The sequence below is a fragment of the Megalobrama amblycephala genome, linkage group LG21, assembly GCF_018812025.1.
Source record: "Megalobrama amblycephala isolate DHTTF-2021 linkage group LG21, ASM1881202v1, whole genome shotgun sequence".
Classification (NCBI taxonomy): domain Eukaryota; kingdom Metazoa; phylum Chordata; class Actinopteri; order Cypriniformes; family Xenocyprididae; genus Megalobrama; species Megalobrama amblycephala.
Window position 1 is genome coordinate 643,111 of NC_063064.1, and position 27,420 is coordinate 670,530.

The 27,420-nt window shown below is 39.8% G+C and overlaps 1 protein-coding gene across 3 annotated transcripts in view; it reads left to right on the plus strand.

Moving 5' to 3' along the window:
* The first annotated feature begins 718 nt into the window (after positions 1-718).
* phactr3b (phosphatase and actin regulator 3b) overlaps positions 719-27,420 on the plus strand; it is a 52,309-nt gene continuing 25,607 nt past the window's right edge. The window contains exons 1-7 of one of the 3 annotated variants that reach the window (XM_048173067.1): positions 719-1,293; positions 21,928-22,089; positions 23,071-23,145; positions 23,322-23,471; positions 25,328-25,534; positions 25,648-25,843; positions 26,559-26,746. In XM_048173067.1, the coding sequence (XP_048029024.1) occupies positions 1,002-1,293; positions 21,928-22,089; positions 23,071-23,145; positions 23,322-23,471; positions 25,328-25,534; positions 25,648-25,843; positions 26,559-26,746 (1,270 nt within the window). In that variant the 5' untranslated portion in view covers positions 719-1,001. Of the gene's footprint in view, positions 1,294-20,029; positions 20,166-20,253; positions 20,514-21,927; positions 22,090-23,070; positions 23,146-23,321; positions 23,472-25,327; positions 25,535-25,647; positions 25,844-26,558; positions 26,747-27,420 lie in introns of those variants that run through there. The other 2 variants (XM_048173069.1, XM_048173068.1) reach the window with 2 other exon arrangements.

Sequence of the window (27,420 nt, forward strand, 5' to 3'; positions counted from 1 at the left end):
GCTGCTATTCTAGAATAGGATACAGAAGGAAGTTCAACACTCTTATTTCTAAATCTTCAGTAATTTTTGCTTATTATATGGTTGAATTAGATCATTGAAGGTCAGCAGCAAAGACATTGGTTAATAAAGTGAGATTAAATACATAAAGTATATTTGTGTCATTTAATATAGTTAATTATTACAGGTTTGCATAAAATTCTGAGATTGCATTTCACTGTTTTTATCATTCTGAGGAATACTGAATGTTTCACATTTAGTCTAGAACTACAATAACATCATGTTCACAGAGACACACACCTCTGACCTTTATTCCTCTCAACATGACGGCAGGAGAGCTGTCACTCAATACATGTGAAGAAGTAACTTAGATATTTTGTTGTAAATTGAAAAGGTAATGCGTTACTTTACTAGTTACTTGAAAAAGTAATCTGATTACGTAACTCAAGTTACTTGTAATGCGTTACTAACATTTGCAAATTAGTGCCGTTTTTACCGAAACATAAATGATATTTGTTTCATATACTCTTTGTAGACCATCAGAAAAACAGCAGTCTGACTTTTGCTTTCTAAAAAACCCACCGTATTTTGCCTTGTGTGTTATTTTAGTTGATCGGGACAAAATTTAAAATCACTGACTTCTGATCAGCCCAAACCTGTTTACTCAGTCCGATCTGATCTATTATCAGACTGTTCTCATCAGTGTCTCCACAAGAGGGCGCCACAGGCTCATCGTTCTGTAGTTGCTTTGACAGATCACTGTAACGCTGTTCTCCTGAATGAGCATGTCAAATAACGCTGATTATATTACGCTTTTAATAGGGCTACACGACCATCTCATGTAAAAACACGATGGATGCCAATTATCACATTCATTCTTGCGCGAGTATCTTGTATCCCTCCGCAAAAACACACCAACACTTGATATTCATCCACACATTACATCAGCTGCAGCAATGAGATGTAACATAATAATGACAATGATAATCTGAATAGATAATCCGATGGTCTCCCCAGATGTGCCTCAGCGGCTCCCCGTCACCAGGCGCGCGCACGTGCACGCGCACGCGGGCTCTCCTCCTCCAGCGCTGCTGTTCTGCTGCTGTCACGCTGAATCACATCCACCGCTCGCTGCTCATCTCCCCGACGCAGATTGGCTTCTCCGTGTTTTATGGTGTGTTCTCATCTCCATGGCCACATCAGATGGATCAGAAGATTGCGTTGTGCAGAGAGGAAGATCTCGAAGTGACCCGAGCATCATTACCGACACGCGTGTCGTTTATACGAACAGCACAGGTGAGTGAATGTATAGACACACACATATATATATATATATATCTGTTTACTGCATAGATATCTGCGGGGGAGAGTTAGATAGGCAGCAGCTGCCGTTGGCATGACTGGCATGATGTCTGTACACACATGCATGAAGATGAAGCGCATCATGTAGATCGTGTTGATCAGGGTTCGTGGTGCTGATGCTGCGGTGACGCGCAGGGCTTCCCCGTGACTGATGGATCTGCAGATGTCCAGCTTGAGGAGCTCGTGTCAGTGTAAACCTGTGTTTTACCTCCAGTGTCCTCTGCATTTACCCAGCAGCTGTGAATCACTGACCTCTACATTGAGGGATATACAGTAAAGTGTGATTCATGCTGCAGCAGAAGGACGAAGGATGAGCGTCATTATTTCAAGTTGTAACAAAGTGTTTGCAATGGCTTCATTAGAGTGGATGAATGCAATTATCCAAGACAGGCCCAATCTATCACAAAGATCCTTTACAATCTTACAATTGTTAAGAGTTTTTCATCAGTAGAAGCTCGTAGTTGTTGCTGCTGGTGAAAAGGCATTTTGTATTTGATGTATTTATTGTGCAGCTCTGCATCAGTGTCTATCAGAGCGTGGAAACTGAGCGGCTGAAGTGGGATTAGAGATTGAAATGTGTTAAAAGCTGTTTGTTTGGACACAGACAGGTGCTGAACATTTATCCTTGGATTAGAGCTGATCACACTGTCCTGTAATACATGTTGACATACTGCTCACTGAACTGATGCACACTTTCTGTTATATGACTGCTGGATCATGTGACGCTGATGTCACTTAAATGTCAAGAGAAACTGCTGTACTGAGAGACGAAAACACTTTCTCAGTCTGGAAAACACACTGCGAAAAAGAAGTGTAGAATGTGTGCTTGTACTGTACTTCAAATATTAAAATTATATATATTTTTTTTTTAATTCACTTGAAGATATAATATTAATGAAATAAAAGGCCACTTAAGTTTATTTAAAGACAGTCCACCTTCATGACACTTTAAATGTGATGTAATATCAAGTTTAATGTTTTACTTTAAAGTATATTTTAAGTCATTGTGTTTTAATAATCTTTAATAATCTAATAATCGATTTTAGAACTGTATCTTTATTGTTATCGTTATAGTTATTGCTCTCTGCGTGAACGAGCCTTAAAGCATTTAATAAAAATTTAAACTATAATACATTTTCATTTAATTGAAATTAACATGCATTTAAGTTATTAAATACACTTATTATTTCCATAATAAGGATTCTTTTTAAAAGTATGCTAAAGTGTGTTTTTTTACTTGTTGTTACTGTGATTGTCTTTATGCAACAAGTTTTGAAAGAACTGATCTCTGGATTAGCCGAATTTCACCCGGTCACTGGCTTCAAATCTCCTTTCATGAACTTCTGCAGCTCAGTGGGTGTAAAAAGTGTTTTATCACATAACCTAACATGTACTCCATGTAGAAACGTCTAAATATACTGTTTTTTTTTTAAGTCAAAAGTAGTATTGAAAGGGACTGATTCAACATGACTATATTAGAGTCGTTTTTAAAGATCAAACTGCACATTTTTACTCTTAGAATGATGCTTGCAATGATAAAAACATTGAAAGCCTGTTAGCTGCTTTAAACAAAGCAAAATGTAGATCTTTGGAAGATACTCAACAGTTTTATTTGGCTTAATATAATCTTGGACTCGAGTACTACAACACTGCTTGTTAAAGTGGACCTATAATGCTCCTTTCACAAGATGTAATATCAGTCTCTGGTGTCTCCAGAATGTGTCTGTGAAGTTTCAGCTCAAAATCCCCCACAGATCATTTATTATAGCTTGTCAAATTTGCCCCTATTTGGGTGTGAGCAAAAACGCGCCGTTTTTGTGTGTGTCCCTTTAAATGCAAATGAGCTGCTGCTCTTCTAGAAAGGGGGCGGAGCTTTAACAGCTCAACAACAACAAAGCTGGAGAATCTCATGCAGCCAAAATGAGGATTGTCAGTAACGGTGTTCAGCCTTACATTGTTCAAACCGGAGTCGACACTGATGGAGAGACTCAGGAAGAAGTTACAACTTTTAGACGTTTCTGAATGGTTAGTGGATAAATTGATGTAGTTGCTGTGGAGTTGATTCAACTCATCCACTAGCATGTGCCGTCATGTTCATCTTTTGTGTTGAATTGACCCTCGTTTGTGAAGCAGTCCGGCGTAAAATGACGGCATGACAACAACACTCGACTACAACAACTCTTCCTCTTCTCTAAAGCAGCCCAACATGGCCCCGCCCCCTTTGTTGCGTGTTCTCAGGGGCGGGGTTTATGCAAATTTTAGGGTTTGTGATGTCACTAACCTGGGAAGAAGCTTGTTGTAGTCCCTACCAGCCGTTTGTTGTAGTCCTTAAACAGAGAATTCTGTAAAAAAAAATATCTCTCTTTGCATTGAACTTTGAGCGTCGTAACTTTGCAGATGTTGTTTATGATCAAACAGCAACATTACACACTAACTAAAGTTAAAAAAGTCAAATCATAATCAACCAGCCCTTTAATGTCGACATGAAAGGAAGTTGCGCTGGTCTTTTCCTCCCTATTGTGTCGTATATCTGAGTGAAACGCTTCTCAAACAAGAACAAATGTAGGGCGGGGCTTGATTTTGTCTGTGGGGAACTGATTGGATGGTTGTGGTTTGCTATTGGTGGATCTCATGTGAGTGACAGGTTGCCCCGCCCTCGTCATCAGAGAAGAGATGCAACTTCCAGTAAAATTAAAAACACTGGACAGTATGTGCTTTTTAGATATGAGAAGTTTTTTCCCCTAGAAAGACACATATAATCGTGCGAATGCACAGCGGAATATTGGCAGTGTGCTGCATGACAAAATGCGACATGACGGTGATGCCACTGGCCAAGCTCTCTCCTCTCCTTCACTGTGAGAACGAAGGCTTTCATCCCTGCCGCACACCCACTGCGGCTTTGATCTCACCTCTTGAGCTGCACTTGAGAAACAGAGCCAAAGCCCTCATTGGAGAAGACAGATACAGTACAGGAGAACGCTGAAAACAGGCCATGACACACATGGAGGTTTCTTAACTAGACGGCAGACGCATTTTGCATGTTTTGGCCGAACAGAAAGCGCTGCAGGAATGTTGAGATGTGAGTGTTTAGGGTTGAAGAGGGAATCTGTCTGCACAGATGAGCCCACACTAACTGACCGCTGACCCGTTAGTCACATGATCTCCCATCAGTCATCAGTTATCAGTGTTGTTCAGTGTCGAGAGCTCTTCCTCCACAGCGAAGACTCTTTTAGAGTTGACTCCAGACTGACTCATCTCATACAGGCCATGAACTGTGCTTTCCACTGACGTTCACGTCTCAAATTGATTATCTGGGTAATGTGATATTGTCATGATTTCTGAGTATGTACTAGAGTACTGCAGGGAGGACGTGTTTCTGTAGGCCAACATGCGGAAACAAGTTGCATTTTAGGCTCCGGTTCATCGTCCTGAAGTCAATGAGTTTTTTGTTAAATGCCTGAAATAAAGTCTGTGGTGAACACAAGCTCAAGATATTTTAAATAAAATACACCAGTAATACCCACTTATTTTTTTAACAGGGAAAGTTCTGGCAAGGTTATGAACAAACGCAGCAAAATGTTCTTAGAACATATTTTTGTTATGAAAAAGTTGGTTCCTAACGAGGTTCGAGACTCCAGAGGTTGTCTGAGACGTTAAACATCAGCCGAACAGGTAAACTCATCGACTCACTAGACGCTTTCACAGCCTCGTTGTGTTTATAATCACACTCTTGCACACTATTATAACTCACACTCTCAGGGAAAATGCTTTAACTGAAGACTGGAAGAAGCTCAGTGTTGTGACGCTGAAGTTGCACGGCACATTGCAGCAGTTTTGCACCAAAAAAATCTGGTTGACATTTTTCCTTCCGTACTGATCTTAGACCAGTATAAAATCTGTAAATGGTTAGTGTTTGGCTGGTCCCAGATCAGTATGACGCTTTGCAGATCAGTCGCTCCAGGGTGTCTGGAGCTGGATTAACCGCCTCTCATTAACTATTGGATCAGTTTTGAGCTTACATCAAAGACTACCCATGATTCTCCCTCACTTTCATTGGATAAGACTCTTAAATGTTCCACCGATTTTAGGACTATTAGATTAAGACCCCCCCCCCTCCATTTGTGTTCATGTTTTATTAATCAGCCATCTATATTTAGCCGTTGTAGGATTTTTACAGTGAATATTCAGAGCAGTGATTAATCCAGACTCGTAACCGCAGCGTTACAGACCGCCGGCTCCATTTCCCTCTGAAAGTACCATCATATAAAGAAAGGGCAAGCAACACATTGAGTTAAAGTGGACCTATTATACAAAGTCTTAATGTTTTTGTGCTCTACTAGAGCAGGTTTTCCTGCTTGAATGTTGATTATTCTCCTCATATTCTCCATTGTTGCAGCTCCTCTCTTCCCAGTCTGTCAGTAACGCTCTGTTTAGTTCCTGTCTCTATGAAGCCCCTCCTTCTGAAAAGCACAATGTGCTCTGATTGGTCGGCTGGAGCAGTGTGTTGTGATTGGTGTTTGGGAAATGTCCCGCCCCTTACTATAACCACCAGTTTCAACACACTACTAACTAAGGCTGGACACACACTTGAAGATTTTAAGCCCGACTTGCATCCTCCAACTCTCTGGGGGTGTGGTCCGATTCGAGGTTTGTCCAAAAAATCCTCAATTGTGTGGTGTCATTGCATACTGCTGAACCTAAAATGACACATGGGACACCCTACAGTCATAGTGCACATGAAGTGTGCCGTTTGAGACGAGGCTGATTACTCCACAAGTGATGTGCAGTTTAATGTTTCAACCACAGATGGCGATAGAGAGGCCATTCATAGTGCTGCTTGATAAAAGCGTCTTCTGAGCGAATGTAAATGTTAATGATTGCATTAATGATTCTTGAATCTTTTTGACTGATTCATCACAAAGAACCTTCTCATTAAGATCATTAGGACACGTTCAGATTGGTCTCCGTGTTTCGCTGTAAGTTTGTTGTTGTCGCTGTGCGCGGTGTGTTTATTGTGTTTATGTTGTTCCGCAGATTATCACACCTTATTCAAACTCACGGCTCAGATAATCATTCCAAATATCGGTGTCCGACATTTCATGTCCATGTATTTACCTTTGCTAAGTAAGCATGTAATAAGTGGGATCGTGCTGGTCGTTATCAAGATAATCAGGTTGGGTTCCTGATCCTCACCCTGTCTATCGCTGTAGTTTGTGATAATGACTTTACTGCATGAAGGACTCCATCGCTCCACGTGTGTGTCACTGACCTCTGTTCTTAAAGCTGAGTACAGGAGGCTGGACATTAATAAATGAGAGTCCTGTGACATTATTTGAGGCATGCTGGGAAGGGTCAGAAAAAGCAGGCGCTCTAAAACAGGCACTTTCCTGCTGCTCCCCTGAGGACTGATAAAACCGTGCTAAAGAGGGAGGTTAAGAGACGAGAGGAGAACATTTCTACACTACTGCTGAGCCAGCAATTCATCAAGTCTGTCTACGCTGTGAAACCCGCAGAAGTCCTCTGTACATCCCAAAACAGACTCCTGAGGAATGAATGACTGCAGGTGTGTTCGGTCTGTGATGGAGACGACGTGGACGCGCCGGACGACAGCAGAGGTCACAGAGCGCTGCGCTTCAGGCGAGTTCTGCTGAAGGTCACCGATGACCCATCAGTCCTACCTGACCTTCGCTTTCACAGCATGTGCGTGTGCAGAGACATAATGCAGCATTACACTGTGGAAACATGATTTTACAAGAAAATACTGATTCAGTCTTTCTGCTTCAAAATTCCATGTTTAATTCAATGTGTTACTTGTCATTCATTTGTAATTATTTGTGAAATTGACTAGGGATGTGCCTATCTGATACTCAGTATTGGTATCTGCTCCGAAACTGCCATTCTTTGCCGGATCGGGAATCGGGAAACTATTCCGTGTTGTTGTTATAAGCCTCACAAAAGGCACAAAAACACTATCAAGCACCATCAAGTTTTCTTGCACTATAGTGTTCTGAAGCCGTTCCATAGTTTAATGTGAGCTACTGAAGAACATTTAAGTCATTAAATTCAAGTTCAGGTAAACTCTTCCCTCCAGTCGTTCTCCATCAATCTGCGTCGCGTTCGGTTATGACAGTCAACACGATAAAGCTTTCTCCAAGATGATTCAATGTCTCTACTTGATCTGTAGATAACGGTCTGAGGATTTACATAAAATTACTTTATCTTGAGTTTATTACTGTTTCTAAATCATGTCATCGTTCATGTCAGATCACGACGCTGGAGTAGAGAGCGCTATGAATCGTTCTTCACACACTCAGTAACTGAAATTTTTCACTACATGTTTAGATTTTATGCAGTTATTGTACTCATGATGAACGTTTGCTGCTCAATTATCCACTAACCTAGCTTACAACAGTATTTTTGTCATAGATTGTGATTTTTTTTCATTTGTTGTTTTTCTTTATAATGATGTTGTCTGTATTTAGTATTGTATTTAAAGTGCCCCTATTATGGACACAGCTCTAAGTGAATGAAAACATCCTGCAAAGCTTTAAATCTGAAAGTGCACCGGATATAAAGTTATTGTCTCTCAAAAGTAAGAGTTGATATTCTTATTTTAACAAAGTATTAACACAATTTATGATACAGTCAACTGATTATAGTGTTTATAGTTTGTCAGTTTTTTATGTAAATTATTAATGAATATTTTTGATTGACTGGCCGTCCATCCAGGGTATTTTAAACGTCCCGTAACCCTACATCGGACGAGCGGTTTGGAAAATGGATGAATGAAGAAGAAAATATATTCACAAAAAACTTGAATTATAATCTTAAAATAGTAAAGTAATCAAGAAGCTTTCCAGTCCGAGATAAATGTCAAATGTGATCGGAAGCAAATTCATTCATTTTTATTCCTGTTTTGGACTTTGTATGGTGAAGTAAAGCCTGTTGAAAGTGTTTTGCTGTGTCACACCGTGCTGTTCTCCGCTCTGGATCAGTGTAATCCGTCACGCTGACAGCAGTGTGTGTGAAACTCAATACACAGCCTTGTAGTCCAGCTCCAGCGCTGACTTCTCCAGTACCACGCAGAGATTTACCCGTCTTCCCAAGTTCAGCACCTCGACGTCAGAGTTGTGATACGACTGTCAGCCGGTCGATTCCCATGACTCTGAAACACCTCACTCCCATTGGCTGGTTTGGATGAGTGACAGGGGAAGGCGGGAGCTAGCTGGAGCTTGAAAGAGAAAGTGGGAGTGTTTGTTGTTGCTCTGACCAGCTTGCAAACGCAGGCTTGAGAGAGCAGAGTGATGATGAACTGAAGCCGTCACTCAAGACACTCCACACTTCATTAAATCCACATTTGCACACGCCGCCGGAGAGCAGATTAGCTCAAACGCCAACAACTCTCCAGAAACCAGACGGACACGGGCTGTCTCAGGACACACACCGGTCAGCATAAACCAACGGATGCAAAACAAACCACAACAATGGGCTATGATAGAAAAGAAGGTGGAAAATACAGATAAATGCAAATAATAAAATGCATCTGTAAAAATCTGATTGGAATCGCATTTCGGACCGCCTCCAGATTCGAAGACATCAGATTTTGTGTGTAGACTTTCAAAAACCCATTGCAGAAAATCAGATTTTTGCTGGCAGTCTGAACATGACCTAAGAAACTTTGCAGCTTCATGTCAATTAACTCTCATTACAGACTGTTAGGTTAGGGGTCGAGTTAGTAGAAGAAGTTGGCATGTAGAACGTCTGTTCAGGAGCGTCAATGTGGATGTATTCGCACACTACAGAGTCTTACTGTAAGGGAATCTTTGTTGACTTTTGTTATCTGTTTTTGTACTGCATTGGGTCGCCACTCGATGGCCAATGTAAGTCCTGAAACAAAACCAGCTGAGAATCACAGAACATCCCATAAGGTCATGTGTGTTTGGGGGTTGGGTTTACTGACCTCCATAGGGAGCCCCATATGTCGCTCAGTCCTATGTTCTGCTTTATCTCCATGCCATGCTAATGTGAAACAGCCCTGAGGGAGCGCGGCTAAGAGCTTCATCCATGCGCTCCTCACTGCTGCTCGTGTCTTTATGAATGATTCACGCATTGACCTAAATGCTTGCAGAACTGAATAACACCAAAATACACACATGGAACAAACACGCCCACCTGATCCTCCTCCAACTGTACGAGATCCTGCTGTATGACAAGCCTCCTGAATGAACACATTACAGTCTTTTTGGTGCATGCACACATATATCAGAGAGAAATCACGGTGACGTATCATATGTTGAGCTGGAGAGATTTTTCCTGATTTTGGGAGGTAATTAGAGCAGCACGCTGCCGCTCACCCACACATCAAAGGAAGCGCGAGAGAAAAACATCCCGCTCGGAGAGAGGTCACGAGTCACGCCTCATCTCAGCCCCCGTGACGCGCTCTATTCAGACAACATACAAGTGATTTTCATGGTTTCAGTGTTCATTATGGATTTCAATCCTTCCAGCATACAGGCAACAGCAAAATCCACTCGTAAAATATGACAGATTGTAGAGTAAATGTCATCAAACCCTTCTGAAAAACAAGCACACTTTTGCACATTTTAAAAAAGAGTACTTATTATTTAAATAATATCCTTAAAAAGAATATACTGAAGTGTGAACTGAATGTAATGTTTTGGACACTTAATTGCATGTTATTTACAATTAAATTATAATGTATTATAGTTTAAATTTATGTTAAATGCAATTAAGTGTTTATTCGACCCACTAAAGTAGGACTTACATTACGCAGCCTGAAGTACATCTTTATGTGTAAGTTTATTATTACTTCGATTGTCTTTGAAATATGATTGAAGTGTGCTGCCGAATGTACTGATGGTAAACTAATGTCAATTCAATTGAAACTTGTATTTAAATATATTTGTAATTAAGCATTTGAAGAACACACAGGTCTGGTTTCACAGACAGGGCTTAGATTAAACCAGGATTAGATCTTAGTTCAATTAGGACATTTAAGTGGCTTTTATAAATGAGCTTTAGAATAAAACATTACTGGTGTTCATCTTGAGACAAACGATCTCACTGACACATTTTAAGATAAATCAGTGCACGTTTCTTTCAGTTAAAACAGCTCAAACATGCATTTTAGTCTAGCTTAAGCCTGTCTGTGAAATTCTGTCATTCTCGTATTGCCTCTAGATGGCACAGGCTGATAGGTCCTTAATCACATCATTCTCTATAGGGCACAGCTGATTGGTTTGTGCTGTATCAGCAGCCAATGAGCTCGCTGATCACCTGCAGCAGCCCTCCACCCTCCCCAGCTCCACCTGTGTAGATCTGCTGCAGGTCATTCGTGTGTGCAGCCTGTCGTCTGTGTATTGGCAGTAGCAAGTCACTACAGTTACTACAGTTTTGGGAAACATTCGTGATTAACTACTGAAGTGTTAGACATTTAAATTCATGTTTACATAAGATGCAATGAAGTTGTATATGTCTTTTATTTCAAATCAAGGTGATTGGATCTCAAATGCATTTGCATCATTCTGCTGTCTCAGACGTGGTGTAGAGAAATGGAGAGTGTCCCATAGACTTTCCCAAACAGAAACCGAGAGTGTTCCTGGTGTTCCTCCGCTGCGGTTCAGACATCCTCAGGGACAGGGATTATTGATTCAGCTGCTGAATGACACTTGTCTTACGCTCATGACAGCAGTTGTTAGCTTCAGACTGCTTAGATTTGATTCGTTTTACTACAGCGTGTCCAGCGTGTCACTGCCTAAATCCTCGACTGCAGTCAAAATGCGCTTCAAGCTGTGTGGAACTGAGTTTCAGTATATTCACAGAAAACATTGTTAATGATTTCAGTATCGTATCAGGCACCCACTGTAGTCCGCCGCAGATGCTTTTGTGTTTGAGCGGTTTGCTGCAGTGGCACATAAAGATTTCATAAGAGTAGTTTTGTAACTCCTGTTCTCTTTGTCTGTCAGAAGGTCTGGCCTGTGGAAGTGAATTGAGTGTCTGATGGTCATTAGTCATTCTCTGTGTTCGGCCGCTGTACAGCTCACTCTCAGAGCCGCCTACACTTCCCCGACCTGTGGCGGTTTATCCGTCTCGGAGGAATCCCTCTGCTCTTTCTCATTACCACACATCAGACTGTACAGCTCTTCTGGTGGAGCTCAGATTATATATGTCTTTTATTTAGCATGATTTAAGATTGACGATCTTCAATCTTCTTTGAACAATCTTTGAAGATTACCTTTTATAGATTATTGTAATCAAATATTAAAGGGTTAGTTCACCCAAAAATGAAATTTCTGTCATTAATTACTCTCCCTCATGTTGTTCCACACCTGTAAGTCCTTCATTCATCTTCAGAACACAAATTAAGATATTTTTGATGAAATCCAAGAGGAGACTCGTCCATAGACAGCAATATAATCAACACTTTCAAGGTCCAGAAAGGAACTAAAGACATTGTTAAAACAGTCATGTGACTGCAGTGGATCAACCTTAATGTGATGTGCGCAAAAACAAAACAAAAATAACCACTTTATTCAACATTTTTTCTCTACCCTGTCATTCTCATGCTGAATACAAAAACACAAACCTGTTTTCTTCTGTCCTGCGTCTCTTTAAAGTTTGGCCTCATTTGTGTTGAAAATGTCTTCCAGGGACATTCAGGCATTTGTTAATGTACTAGCTCTCTGGAGAAAAAAACTTCTGTGGAAACTGCTTTTCTATAAACATTTACAGTTAACATTTAGGGAGTGTTCACACTTGTAGTTTGGTTCTCTTGGTAAAAAATGATGCACTTACCCCCAGTTTCACAGACAGGCTTAATCTAGCCCCAGACTAAAATACACATTTATCTTAAAATATATTAGTGAGATTGTTTTGTCTCAAGATGAACACCAAATAAAAGCTACTTAAATGTCCTAATTGAAGTAAGATGTAATCCTGGTTTAATCTAAGCCCTGTCTGTGAAACCGGGGCATAGTCCTGCTTCGCTTAGCGTTTTTAACACCGAACCTAAAGATAAAACTATAAATAAAACTTTAATAAAACTAAACAACAGCTTTTATGACGGATGCGCTCGATGTATGTGTGTGTACATGTGATGGTGTTTTGACCAGCTGAGAGCTCATGAAGAGCTTCTGAAACCTGTGAAGGAGTCAAAACAGCAGGATTCCCTCCGTTACACACAAACCAAGATCTGAGACGGCATTTCCAACACCTGAGATGAACATGAGCAACATATGATGAGAAAAACCAGGTGTGCTTCTGCATTCTGGCTTTTTTAGGGTCACATTTTGTGACATCACGTCCTGTTTTTGGTTTGTTTAGATGTCTTTGTTCTGTGTTGTGTTCATATTTCAGTCGAGCCGATCGAGAGCATCTTCTCAGGGTCTCGGTCCGCTGGTTTGGGTCTGGTGTCAGCGTTCACACAGACTTGAGCACAACTGAATTCCCGGCGCCTGAAAGACAGGAAAAAGAAAACGATTTCCCTCTTACATCAGTGAACTCAGTGCCTGAATATTTAATGCTAAATGTAAACACCATTGCTGTGGTGTCTGCCGACGGTACTGGACCATAAATATTTTGTATTCTATATGTTTAAAGTGCTGTTTTAGCACAGAGAAAAATCAATCATAGAGCACTTTGCAGCTGTACTGTACACATCCGAAGCTTTGATTCATGCCGATGTTGTCGAGTCTGTTCCCATGAGCCTGAACACTGAAGACTTTAAACCGCATTCATGCTGCACCGACCGCAATCGATCGCGTCTGTAATACGATATTTCTAAATATTGACTGATCTCCATTACCAGTCCTCTCTTTAATGCGGTGTTATTTCCTTGCTCTGGGGACGTTCTGGTTAACTTCACTTCATCCGGATCATGGTTCATTTTCATATTGGTTCTGAAAACAAGAAGAGAATTGGATTTTGATTGCTGTCACAATAAACAATCAGATATAAATGAGACTTGTTTCATGGGACTCCTATTATATGGCCAATTTATGGACAGATCAAATTGATGAAACATTTAAAAACTGGACCACAACTAATCAATTTTACATCATGACCTATTTGTGTTGCCAGTTTGTTAACAAGCCCATGAAAGCTCATGAAGAGAGATGGAAGGCAGAAAACAAACCTCTCGACATTTGCCTGTACTGCATCAGCCTCTCGTCGGCTCTGTTCAGCTGCTGTCATCTGCTTCAGTGATCTATCTGTGATGATGATGATGATGATGATGATGGACAGAGAAAATCTGCTGTCTGTCCAAACCTGTGTGACTCTCTTTTTCTGAATTCTAATGTTTAAAGGGTTAGTTCACCCAAAAGTGAAATTTCTGTCATTAATCACTCGCCCTCATGTCGTTCCACACCTGTAAGTCCTTCATTCATCTTCAAAACACAAATTAAGATATTTTTGATGAAATCCTAGACTCGTCCATAGACAGCAATATAATCAACACTTTCAAGCTCCAGAAAGGAACTAAAGACATTGTTAAAACAGTCATGTGACTGCAGTGGATAAACCTTAATGTTATGAAGAGACGAGAATACTTTTTGTGCGCAAAAACAAAACACAAATAACCACTTTATTCAACAATCTCTTCTGTGTCATTCTCATACGCTGTTTACGTCCAGCTCTTCCAGGTTCTACATCAGAACAGCAACTCATTATTGGCCGGCGTCACACAAATGCGTTTTGCTGATCACGTGACCAGCTTTGGCCAATACTGAGCCGGCATTAGGAAGTAAACATGGAAGCTCTGCAACGTAAATAGCATATGAGAATTGTTGAATAAAGTTATGTTTGTTTTGTTTTTGCGCACAAAAAGTATTCTCGTCTCTTCATAACATTAAGGTTGAACCACTGCAGTCACATGACTGTTTTAAGGATGTCTTTAGTACGTTTCTGGACCTTGAAAGTGTTGATTATATTGATGTCTTTGGACGAGTCATAAACCTCTCGGATTTCATCAAAAATATCTTAATTTGTGTTCTGAAGATGAACGAAGGTCTTACGGCTGTGGAACGGCATGAGGGAGAGTAATTACATTTTTGGGTGAACTAATCCCTTTAATAATGCCATCATATATATATATATCATCATCATCTCTTTTCAGAATGATTCGTTTCTCAGCAGTAATTCAGGAGTCATGTGACGCGTGTCCATCAGATCTCAGTAGCGTTAGTGTGATCATGTGAGGATCTGCCGCTGATGTCTGACTGTGAAATTCATTTTGTTCTGAACATGCTTTCAGAATCAATCCCATGTGACCTAGAGAAGAACTTCTGTGTTTACTCATGATGAGATGTAATGGCTAAACCAACTTTTTTCTTTTCTTTGTCTTCTTATAATTAATTATTACTCCATATAGTGTGAAAACGCTCCACTGTACGTCACTGTTTTAAATGATCTGTTGCTTTTCTTTCTTTCTTTTCTTCAGTCATGGCCAATAATGGTGTAAATGTTGAACAGCTCTTTTGTAGCCAAGACTTTAGGGAATGTGCCAAAAATCGTCTTTCATAATTGAAGGGTTAGGGTTAGTCTACACTGTGGATATTCTCCTCTGTCACATTCACATCATCCTCTCTCTGCACATGCCTGCTCGTTATTCTGATAGTAATTATATATGCAGGAAAAGGCTTGGGAAAAAATATTTGCTTTTACCGAATGACACTGAATGACCAAAGCTCTTTTCTTCACGCGGTTCTGTCAGGCGCGGGATGATGATGATGATGATGATGATGACGATGATGATGATGATGATGATGATGATGATGATGATGATGATGATGATGATGATGATGACGATGATGATGATGATGATGATGATGATGATGATGATGATGATGCACGTGAGGGATTCAGTGATAAGGAAGAGTTGTGTAGATTCAGAGCAGCGCTCACGCTAAAGGCTCTTCAGTGAAAGTGCTGCTGATCTCCTGAAGCGTCTGAAATAATGCGTTAGTTATCAGCATCTATTCTACTTATATATCGTCTCTGTGTTGTTATCTGCGTGAGAAGAAAATTACTTATGTTTAATTTCTTAATAATGTTACCTAATTTCTGTCAAAGCGTTTCAGTCAAAAGTTACCGGTCATGTATAAATGTATATTATTACTATTTTTAATGTTTTTGAAAAAGAAGTCTCTTGTACTCATCAAGCCTGCATTTATTTGTATCAAAATACAGAAAATACAGTAATATAGTGAAATATTATTCCAGTGTAAATCAGCTGTTTTCTATGTGAATATATAGTAAAGTGTAATTTATTCCTGAATTTTCAGCATCATTACTCCAGTCTTCAGTGTCACATGATCCTTCAGAAATCATTCTGATATGATGATTTGATGCTCAAGAAACATTCATGATTATTATCAATGTTGAAAACAGTTGTGCTGCTTCAGATTTTTTTATAACCCGTGATACTTTTTTTCAGGATTCACTGATGAATAACAATACATGTCTTTACGATCAATTTTTATCAATTTAATACATCCTTGCTGAATGAAAGTATTAAAAGCAGTAGTGTATATTGTTACAAAGAATTTCTATTTTAAATAAATGCTCTTCTTTTAAATTTTTTATTCATCAAAGAATCCCGAAAAAGTATGACTGTTACCAGCCGTGCTGTAGAGACGAGGCAAGCACGGAAATCCACAATAATACAGCCTTTAATGTAAACAAGGAACAGATGAACTACAACACAAGCATCAGTATCACCATAAATGAACAACAAGAACGGACAGGGAGTGAGTCCAGCTTACAGGGAGTGCTGACGAGGACAACAGGTGCTGGGAATCCGGGGAGATGGTGGGAAGACTGATGAGGGAAGTGCAGACAGGTGTGCAGAACAGGAGGATGCTGGGAACTGGAGTGATTGTAACAATCACAGGTTATAAAAAAATATTAAGCAGCTCAACTGTTTCCAACATATTAGAATGATTTCTGGATATACTGTATATATATATATATATATAGCGAGATCTATTAGTGATATAGACCATTATTTAAAAGCAGTTTTAACACTAGTGATGCACTTTATGATGTTCAAGTAAAGAGAGACACTTCAGACAAATGTGATTAGTTATTAATTTGTCATAGTTAATATCCTTAATTAGGCTAATTTCATTCAGTAATTATTGATTACCTAATAAGGAACAATCCTGGTCTTACATTTGCTATTGCTGATGAGTTAATCTTGCTGTTAATGTAGTTCTACTCATTTATCTTGCATTACTTCCTGTGTAGTGTTAATGACGGACCATTAATATTACAAATTCACCAAAACTATCATAGTTTCTTCCAGAATATCACGATCTTGTCAGGGTCATGTTATGTTTGGTGTTAGTTTTATTCCTGTGTGTGTTTCCAGTGCTTCAGTTAGTCTTAATCGCATTCTGGTTATTCTCCTTGATTTCTGATTGCGTTCAGGTGTCTGTCATCATGTTCTCTGTGTATTTATTCTCCGTGTCTTTCAGTAGTTCATTATCGGTTCTCGTCTTGGTAAGGTGTGTTTGTCGTTTCCCGTTCGCCGTGTTCTAGACTGTGTTAACAAACCTTTGTGTTGGAATTACTAATATCTCCTTCTTCGTCTGCTTCCCTCACCGTAACAGATCTCCGGGAACCCTCAATAACCTTATCATCAAAAACAACCATGAGAACAAGAAACTTACAGCATCTTTCTGTCATTTAATTAGTTTGCATTGACAGTATTCAGTGACTTTCAGGGCGTCTCGTGTGCAGTTAATCTCAGACACAGAAACACATGTAATGTTCATGAACACATCTATAATAAAGTTGTGTCAGTACTGTAAATGTGATCTACAGCAAGCTGGAAGAGTGAAAGCGGCTTACTATCGAGTGTCTAATCTCACTTATTAATATTCTTACTTCAGAAACATATGGGAATATTTCTAGACTGCTGCATTATATGCAAAAAGCGTATTATATGTGTGTGTTGGTGCGGCGTGGAGGATGGGAACCTGGATTCATGAGAAACACTCGTCTGTATCGGTTTATTTTCTCCAGTCTGATAACAGAAGAGGTCAGATGTGAAGAAACAGTCAAACATGCAGATGACAGAAAGAGAGAGAGGGAGAGAGAGAGGGAGGGGAAAACACCGGATCACCTTCAGGGAAAGCCATCATTTGGGGTTTACACTAGATTTTTCCATGCTTATGTCTTGATGTACGTTTACACACGATACACTGATGCTCAGCATCCCATGATGGATTTTTCAAAACAACATCTAGAAATTATAAATAGAGGGATGCTCGCCTCCGATTGGCTCTCGTGGGTTTCTAGTCGCTCTGCGTGGCAACAGCCTCCCCGTCCACCCAGCAACCCCCGTTAGTGATGCTGCGCCTCCGAGGGGCTGCGCCGCACATCCGGAGGAGTAACCATGGCAACGGCGCTCTGACCCCAGCTCGTGCTGTAGCTGCAGAAACTGAACGGCTTGACCTGGATTCTGCGCCGCTGCTTCAGTAAGACACCAACAGCTGACCTGCTTTACCTCGTCTGGCTCCGTCTGACCGCTCACACATCCTCTGCTCTCACTGAGCTTCACACGAGCTCTTATATAACTGCATTACATTAATGCGCAGTTTGTTCTGCATAATACGCAGCACAGCGTCGATCTTAGCTACGCAACCCGTGACTTTCTTAGACTGGGTAATTGTAGACAAACACATGCTTTTCATCTGGATATTTCAGCAGGTGAGCTGGAGGAGACGAGTTCCTTCACTGATATTACAGTCACTCCAGCAGAACACAACATCACACTTCTGAGACTCTTTCAATGTTCAGAATTTCTCTTACTAGAACACCCTCAGGAAGTAATAATAAATGCAGTAAATGCAATTTTGTTTGGTCAACAGCAGTTCTTTGATATTTGAGTAAATGTAATTAGTTACTGTACTTCAGTATCTTTTTGGCTACTCTGTCGTTTTACTGATTATCAAAGATATTGGCAACTTTTACTCTCCACTTGACTACATTTTTGAAGGAGTATATATACTCTTTACTGCAGTATATCTGTGATGAAGTTACTCGTTACATCTGGCTCGGCACCTAACTTTTTCTGCTGCACTTATTTCTGCTATAAAGAAGTGATATCGCCATCTACAGGGCACTGAAGGTACTATATCTTGTGCTTTTTGTCATTAATCACTCAAACTCGTCAGCAAGAGTACTTTACATGAATGAGAGCAGGTCGTTGCTGAATCGCAGGTGTTTCACTGATGAGATGAGGTCATGATGAGGTCCAGCAGGCTTTTTAAATAGAATTTCATTTTATTTAACATGATTTTATTTTTATTTTTTTTTAACAACAATTTTATTTGTCAAAAATCATCACACATTCCAACAATATTTTCCATTTTCCATTATAACAAAATAAAATAAAAATAAATTGAACTACTACTACTAATAATAATAAAAAAAAAATAAATAATAGCCATAACAAATTTGTCTATATACTTTCAATGTCCATCAGTTCCACAAAGGAGTCACCATCTAGGCTATTTAACATGATTTTTATTTGTCTTTTTGAAGGATATTGGTTGCCTATTCCCTTTCTCAACACTTAAATGAGACTTGAGTGATTGTAGACATTTAAAGGGTTAGTTCACCCACAAATGACATTTCTGTCATTAATTACTCTCCCTCGTGTCGTTCCACACCCGTAAGACCTTCGTTCATCTTCAGAACACAAATTAAGATATTTTTGATGAAATCTGAGAGGTTTCTGACACTGTGACTCTTGATGTTGAATAAATGATGACAGAATTTTCATTTTTGGGTGAACCGTCCCTTTAAGAGGCTGTTGCGTCGACCTTGATTTATTTCAATATTGAGGTGTTCAGTTTTATTTTGATTTTAGAAATAAATGTGATCGCTCTCCTCACAGATCAGCTGTTTCTTGTGTTTCACTGGCGCGTCTCTCAGGTGTCGAGGACGAGTGCGTCTGTGAACCTGCATTCAGCACGAGTAAAATACTTCAGTACTGTTGAAATCAGACACTCGAACCCTTTTACTCACGTCGTATTGGAATTGGTGTCTGTACCTTGCAATGGAGTAATTTTTACTGTAAGGTATCTGTACTTTTACTCAAGTATGATTTTCAGTCCTGCTGTATCTGTACTACCAATTGCCATCCTGTTTTCCCCTCCGGGGCAGTTTTATATGTTTTATTTTTTATTAGTTCTGGCCTCATCCCGTCATCCACACCTGACATGTACGATCAGCTCACGACACTAGTGATGAACTTTAACAACTAATGGTGTGACCGAATTAGTGCACAAAATAGTTAGTAGTTACTGATCCTCTAGTGTGGCTGATGCAAACCAGGACGGCAACTTAAACGTATTATAGATGATTTTACGTCCATCACGATTCCTTCTGATATAAACAGGTGTTGTTATTGTTGTTTTTTCACTTTCGTGCGTTTAGGTGTGACAATCGGAGGAAACAGACAGAGATAGAAGCTCTCGGCACTGCCCACGGTTCATCTGCACTCCTCCGGAGGTGTCAGCTCTCCGTCGCAGCCAGACTGTGTGGGCAGAGACTGCTTCTATTCCTGCTGCGGCGCAGGGTTCGAGCGCCCTGCAGCTCTTACTGGAGACGCAGTCATGTGTTTGATGGGGTTCGGACAGATTAATCCAGTGGCAGCCTGTCTGATAGATTGATGTGTAGAAGTGGGTGTGGATCTGAAGCGTCACTCAGCTGTCAGTGAACCAGGAGCAGTTTGTGTCTTGAGTTGCAGGTGAATCGAAGCTGACTTGATTTCTGTGAGTAATACAGGATTGCACATATTAAGCTTTTTCACATATTCTCTATCATGTATAGTGTGTGATTGAGCTGTTTGTGAAAGATCTGCAAAGATTCAAAGATAATTAGAGTTTTTGTCTCCTAAAAGAAAGAATCGACTCTGAACTGAAACGAGTCGTCAGTAATTCAGTCTCACTTCCTGCTCGTAGGTGTGTAACTAATTTGCATAATGCCCGCCTCTGCTCTTCATTGGCTGAACAGCGTCTCTTTGCCCCGCCCTCAATCACTGTAGTTGTATCTGAGACTGGAAGAGTTTGGTTCGTGTCGTTCATGTCGAGAAGACGCTGTTTTCTGCTGAGATTGATACGGTGAAACCGACGCCGATGAGCGTTTGGTTTCTGACCAATCACAGCAGAGCAGCTCTCAGAAAGGCGGGGTTTAGAGAGACCGAATCCTTGATGGAAGCGTTTCAGACACTGAGAGAAAAGAGCTGATGCTGCAGTGGATATTATGAGAGAATTAAAGTGTTTTTGATCTCGGATGAATGTGAACCTGTTGTAGGAGACGAGAAACAACATTAGAAACCTTTAAAACAGCAGAAGAGGGCACTTTAAAACAGTCATTTGTTTGTGTCGACGCAGACCGTGTGAGACAGACATGATGCAGCTCCTTGTCTCCTGCTGTTTGTCTTTTTCACCTGTGTAAAAATCTTAATCTTGTCATGTGAATTTGGCAATAATTAATGCCAAACCTGGTTCAGTGTTTTCATACAGCAAGTCTGAAAATGTGCAAAAGCGAATAAGTAAGGGCAAGATTTCTGAGAATATCAGTTTCAGTCTCTTCCTCTCGCAGTGCTGTTGTATGTCGTGTGTGTTGAATGACTTGAAAATAACATGCTACTTTTGTGGGGGTTTTGTCTTGTTTTTAGGCTCATCAGTCTCCATCTTCATTCAGCTTTAATTTTAATTAAATGGAAAAGAGCAGCATAAACATTCCTCAAAACTTCTCTTTTTGTGCTCTTTGGAAGGGAGAACATCATTCAGGTTTCGTAGACTCGAGGTTGAGTAAATAACAACAGAACTTTATCTGTTTATCTTTCGAATTAAAGCTGATGTTTTGTGTCAGGGGAGATGACCCATGTGCTGTTCCACCTTGGTAAACAAATCATGTTGGCACAGCAAATGCTCACCCGTGTGTCCTGAGATTGCTGTATCAGACACCTTCAGTCCCCGCGGAGCATCACCGGCCCTCACAGCTGTTATATCGTCCGTCTCAGGTGCTCTGATGTCAGTCGACACTAAATACTGGTGTAAACGGGCTCCAAAACGCTTTGTGATGCAGTCAGGATATGTTGACATGCACCCATTGGGTTGATGGCTCAATGTAAACACCTGCATCAAAATTTACAAAATATTTGCTAAAAAGCTCTTTTAACAAATGCTTCAGCTTTCTATTTATATATCATCAAGGCAAAAAATGAGTTTGTTTGGAATTAATTTAATGCATATGTAAATGAATATGTGAATCAGACTGCAATGAATTAATGAATTGCAGTGAATACAAACAGAACTTCTAGAACCTGAAATAGGACTGGATTCATTCACACCTACTCAAACCAGCTGCATTTTAAATGCTTAATGTAATGTTGAAGCCGTGTTCTTCCATCAGCCGCACTTGTGATATGATTTTTGCTTGTTTTTACAAACTGACAGATGAGTCGACATTAGTTTCTGATGGAAACCTCCTCTGAGAAGATTTCTGCTTGTGTGTTTTGTGCTGTAGATGTGATGGATCCGCACAGAACGCTTCACTCCGGCTGTCTGGTGTCAGGGGTCCGGACGCCGCCCATCCGCCGCAGCAGTAAGCTGGCCAGCCTGGGCCGCATCTTCAAACCCTGGAAGTGGAGGAAAAAGAAAAATGAAAAACTGAGACAGGGCTCTACAGGTGAGTTCAGAAACAAAGATCTAAATGTTGAACAATAACTTATAAACATCACATGGATAATTCATCAAATAAACAAATAAAAGGAGCAGCTGTGACTTTGTGCTGAATAACAGCTCGACGGCACAATTGCTACTGTGATATTTATTTTATACAGTTGCTCAATAAACAAGAAATTAATTTTGAGTAACATATATTTGAGACATAATATTGCTTACTAATATAAGTTACTTTGTCTATATTTGTCAGTCAATGCAAATAATTTCTGAGCAGAATTGTACTGGTGATTTGTTTCTGAATGAATCAGAATCGGTTGAATGAATGATTCAGTGACTCACTCGTGAGCATGTGACCTACAGAAATACTGAAAAATCCTCAGCTGTAATGAACAAACTGACTGACAGACAAGCCGAGGTGTAGAAACAGTGAAAAGTTGCTGAAAAGATATTTGTTTGTTTAGTCAAAATTATTTCTAAAAATATTTATTATTAAAAATAATTGTATTTTTATTTTTTAATCTATTTAAAATTTGGTATTTAAGTTTTTATTTATATAAAAATTGTATGTATAATAATATGGATACGTAATTAAATAAAATATTTATACATTAAATGGTTAAATTTTATCATTACATTAGTTTCAACAACTTTTCTAATCTTTTTTTTTTAGCAGTTTCGACCTGAAAAAAAAATATTTTAGAGTTTGACATAACTGGAAAATTAAGCTGAAATAATAAAAATGTCCTTGACATCAGTCTTTACTTATGACTTTTATTACGAATAAAGCTTGACCTTACAATAACAAACTGAATGAACTTGTTAATGGTGTTACATTTTTTTTGAAAATGTTCATGTATTTTATACAATATCACTTTGATTTTGAAAGCTGTGATTTTTATAAATGATTATTAGTATCTGCGCAGCAGCATTGGAGACGGAAGTGTTGCGGTGTTTGTGTTGAGTGAGATCTGTGTTTGATCCGCAGCGCTGGAGAGGAAAGTGCCCAGCAGGCAGAACCGTGAGGATCTTGTCAGGAAGGGGCTGGCGGAGGCTGGCATGGGTGAGAAAGCGCCACATCACGCTCTTCACTGCACCCACACTGCCAAACGCTCCTGCAGCGAACATGAACGACTGGAGCCAGATCAGCTCGTGCTGTTTGACCACCAGGAGAGTTGTGAGGTTTTTATGAGGAAGTGATGACAGCCCTTAAGACTGACCGGTTTCCCATGCTTACAGAGTCTGGCCTGGCCTGCGGAGGGAGTACAGACGAGCCCGGAAGCCCCACGCTGGAGGATTCGGACGCAGACGAGAGAGAGGACGAGCCCATGGCACCGCTGGCCAGCAACTCCGAGGATCTAGGATCTGATGAGGACAATCTGTCTACAGGTCAGGACTCGTGAACGCTTGGTCTTTTGTGAAACAGATGACAGTAGAGTCAACGTGAAACTACAGCCGAGGCTATTAACATCATTAATGCACATTCCTGACTGTATTTTTCCATTAGTCCAATAGAAATAAATGATTGTATTCCCAGCTAACAGGGAATGTTCTCAGAACTTGAGCTGATGTTCTGACAAGGTTCTCTCAAAGTTATGAACAGTAACATTAAAGTGCCCTCTTCTGCTGTTTTAAAGGTTTCTAATGTTGTTTCTCGTCTCCTACAACAGGTTCACATTCATCCGAGATCAAAAACACTTTAATTCTCTCATAATATCCACTGCAGCATCAGCTCTTTTCTCTCAGTGTCTGAAACGCTTCCATCAAGGATTCGGTCTCTCTAAACCCCGCCTTTCTGAGAGCTGCTCTGCTGTGATTGGTCAGAAACCAAACGCTCATTATCATATCTGAATCTCAGCTCTTGATTCGCAGTGATACGAACAGTAACGACGGCGTCGGTTTTACCGTATCAATCTCAGCAGAAAACAGCGTCTTCTCGACATGAACGACACGAACCAAACTCTTCCAGTCTCAGATACAACTACAGTGATTGAGGGCGGGGCAAAGAGACGCTGTTCAGCCAATCAAGAGCAGAGGCGGGCATTATGCAAATTAGTTACACACCTACGAGCAGGAAGTGAGACTGAATTACTGACGACTCGTTTCAGTTCAGAATAGAGAGAAAAACTCTGTTTAACTGCACTTTTGATCTTTTACATTCACAAACCGCTCTATCACACACTACATGAAAGGGAATATGTAAAACTCTTTAATAGAACATTTGTTCAAAACTATCTGGTCTTAATAATGTTCTCAAAATGTTAGCACAAAAACACTATTTATAATACATCATTTATGGAACTTTGAACTTTTCAAATGTTACGACTTCATTGTTCAAATGTAACGTTCCTGTAATGACTGCAAAATTCTAAAATGGAATGTTTCTTTAACATTCATATAACCAAAAAAAAAAAAAAAACATTTAAAACTGGACATTTGAACTGGACACATTCAGAAATAATGTTTTCATAACTTAATGCGAATGTAGATTCATGTTAGCTGTGTTCAGGGTTCAAAATAAAACTGGAAAAAGTCCTGCTATTTGCCAAATATCTATTAAGGCAGGCAGTGTTTTAGGCTACTGTAATAGGTAATATAGTCTTCCTTAAATATTGTCAGCAGTTAATAAAGTTTTATAATGTTGTTGTTGTAATGTTTTACAGTAATGTTATTGTAATGTAATGGTGAACTTGACCTTCAGCCTCCACGGTGTAAAAATGATTTTTCTAAGTTGTGAATAAAGCAAACATTAGTAGAGCAAGCTTTACAAGAAAATACTATTTCAGTCTTTCTACTTTAAAATTTTAATTCCATGTGTTTCTTTATAATTATGTTTGAAATTTTCTCGCAATTTCTGAGTGAAAATTAGTAAATCACTTATCAATTAGTAAATCCCACACCATTTTTTCCCAGTGCACATCCCGTCAAAAGCCTCTTCCAATCAATTCCCAGTGGATCAAATCAAGTCCTGTCTGACTTTTCTGTCTGTTTCAGAAATATGCATCATTAGGGAAGTAAAATGGGTTGTGGAGGCTGTTTCATGTTGACTTTAACAATTATAAACGCATATTTGATTTGATAAGGATGCATGGTATGTGCCTGTTCACTTTGTATTTTTGTGAATATGATTTTGTTAGTGATGACACAATGAAAGGTGGGAAATGGAGAGAATGAGCAGCACTGAATGAGCACTAGGTGGCGACAGAGATCACAGAACGCCCATTTCTGGCCTGATCTCTTTTCAGCTCGAGACACCACAGAGATGACGGAAACAGAAGGGGACCTCGGGCAAAGCGAGGATGAGGATAGGCCCTCTGTAGAGGCCAGTGTCGGGCCCCCCGAGGCCCCTGAGGGCCGTGAGGAGAGGAAGGAGGAGCCACCGCTCAGAGAAGTCCACACTCCTCCTGCCAAACCTCCTGTGAAGCTGCTTACTAGACTGGGCAGTCTGGACAGTCAGTGCCACTTTATCGACTGCATGTATAAATGTTTTCTAGATTAGTCCAGAGGAGTGTAACAATGAAACAAAATGACAAAAGTGAAATCTTTTCTTCTTCTCGTCCATTAGGTACCCACTCCAATCATATCCGGCCTGCTCCAGCCACACTGCCCCGCAACTTCACCCTCCCCAAAGATGCCCTGAGGGGCAGGATCTCCACCCCCACCGGCTCGCCTCACTTGGGCGTCCTGCACCCTCAGCTGCCCCCTAGCTGCATCATAGAGGAACTGCACCGCGCGCTGGCCTCCAAACACCGGCAGGACGGGTGAGAGGCTGAGTGGGACACTTCTATCATCGTTTACAAAAAGAACCATATAAAATCGTTGACATGAATTGTGTGCTACGTAGTCAAAAGTCTGGGGTCTGTAAGATTTTTAATGTTTTGAAAGAGTCTCTTCTGCTCACTGAGGCTGCATTTATTTGATTATAAATACAGTAAAAACTGTGAAATATTATTACAATTTATAATAACTGTTTTCTGTCTGAATATATTTTAAAATGTAATTTATACTTGTGATGCAAAGCTGAATTTCCAGCATCATTACTCAAATCCATTATACATTGCTTTTTTCAGAATGATATTGTTTCAAAAGAACAGCATTTATTCAGAACAGAAATCTTTTGCAACAACGTAAAAGTCTTTACTGTCACTTTTGATCAATATAAAGCATCCTCACTGAATAAAATATTCATTTCTTTTAACTATAACAACAAAAATTCTGATTGTGTTGTTTTTCAACCATGTCATTTACACATTTGGTCAATTGAAAATGGCTTCTTTAAATGCATCACATGTTTGACAGCGACTGACTGCCAAACGCGTCGTTCTCTTGTATCGCACGTTTTGGTGAATGTTCTTGTAGTTTGACTTTTAAGGCATTTAACTGCATTTGACCCTCAGATGAGACAGACTCAGAGTCAGATGCATCATCTTCCCTTTTCAACGATTCCTTTACATGCACTTCCTTGCTTTCCCATAGTTTCCACAGTAAGGAGATCCGTAGTTCACCCAGACGGCGCTCGGATGGACGTCTGTCCCGCGCCGCCAGCACTGAGAATGAGCCGAGCGGAGAGATGGAGAAGAAAGAGGCAGAAGAGAACAAGGAGAACATGCGTCTGGACGAATACTTCAGCGACCCCGACAGCTGGAACGAGTCCGTCATCTCCGGTGGGTTTCTCACATCACAGCTGTTACGTGAGAGTTATTATTTTAGATGAACTGTTTCACAAAGTTGCAAAGTATCTGTTTAATGATGAAAATAATACAGACTATCATTATTACTGCTGATTAATTTGAACTGAGATCAGTGTTATTTTAGTATTATTTATATACTTACTATTATAGTATTATTAATATTTTAAATTAGCTTTTATTTTTATATTTATGTTTAGGGTTAGGGTTTATCGAGGGTTCACTAACCCTAACCCTCATTCATGTTTTAAAGTTAGACATCAACCTTCTTAGTGTTCCTCAATATATTCATATAAACAATATGAAAAAAAAAAAAATATATATATATATATATATATATAAAAGAATGTCTGTTTTCTAATACTTCTAATTCTTTTTGTGTGTGTATTGTATAATAGTGCAAGTATATTTTTTTCTGCTCAACAATAATTGAATCTCTGATGACTCCATAAGTGCAGTTCAGCTTCACTCCTGAAGGTGGCAGTGTCTGATACACAATGCTTCAAAATAATGCAGGCAGAAAACAAAAGAACACACGAGCGTCATCAGGAAAACCTGAAACGGTTCCTAACTCAGTCAGATATCACTGTCACTGATGGTGGATCTGAAGAAGCTGCCAGAGACCAAAATATTGACTTTGAAGATGTTGA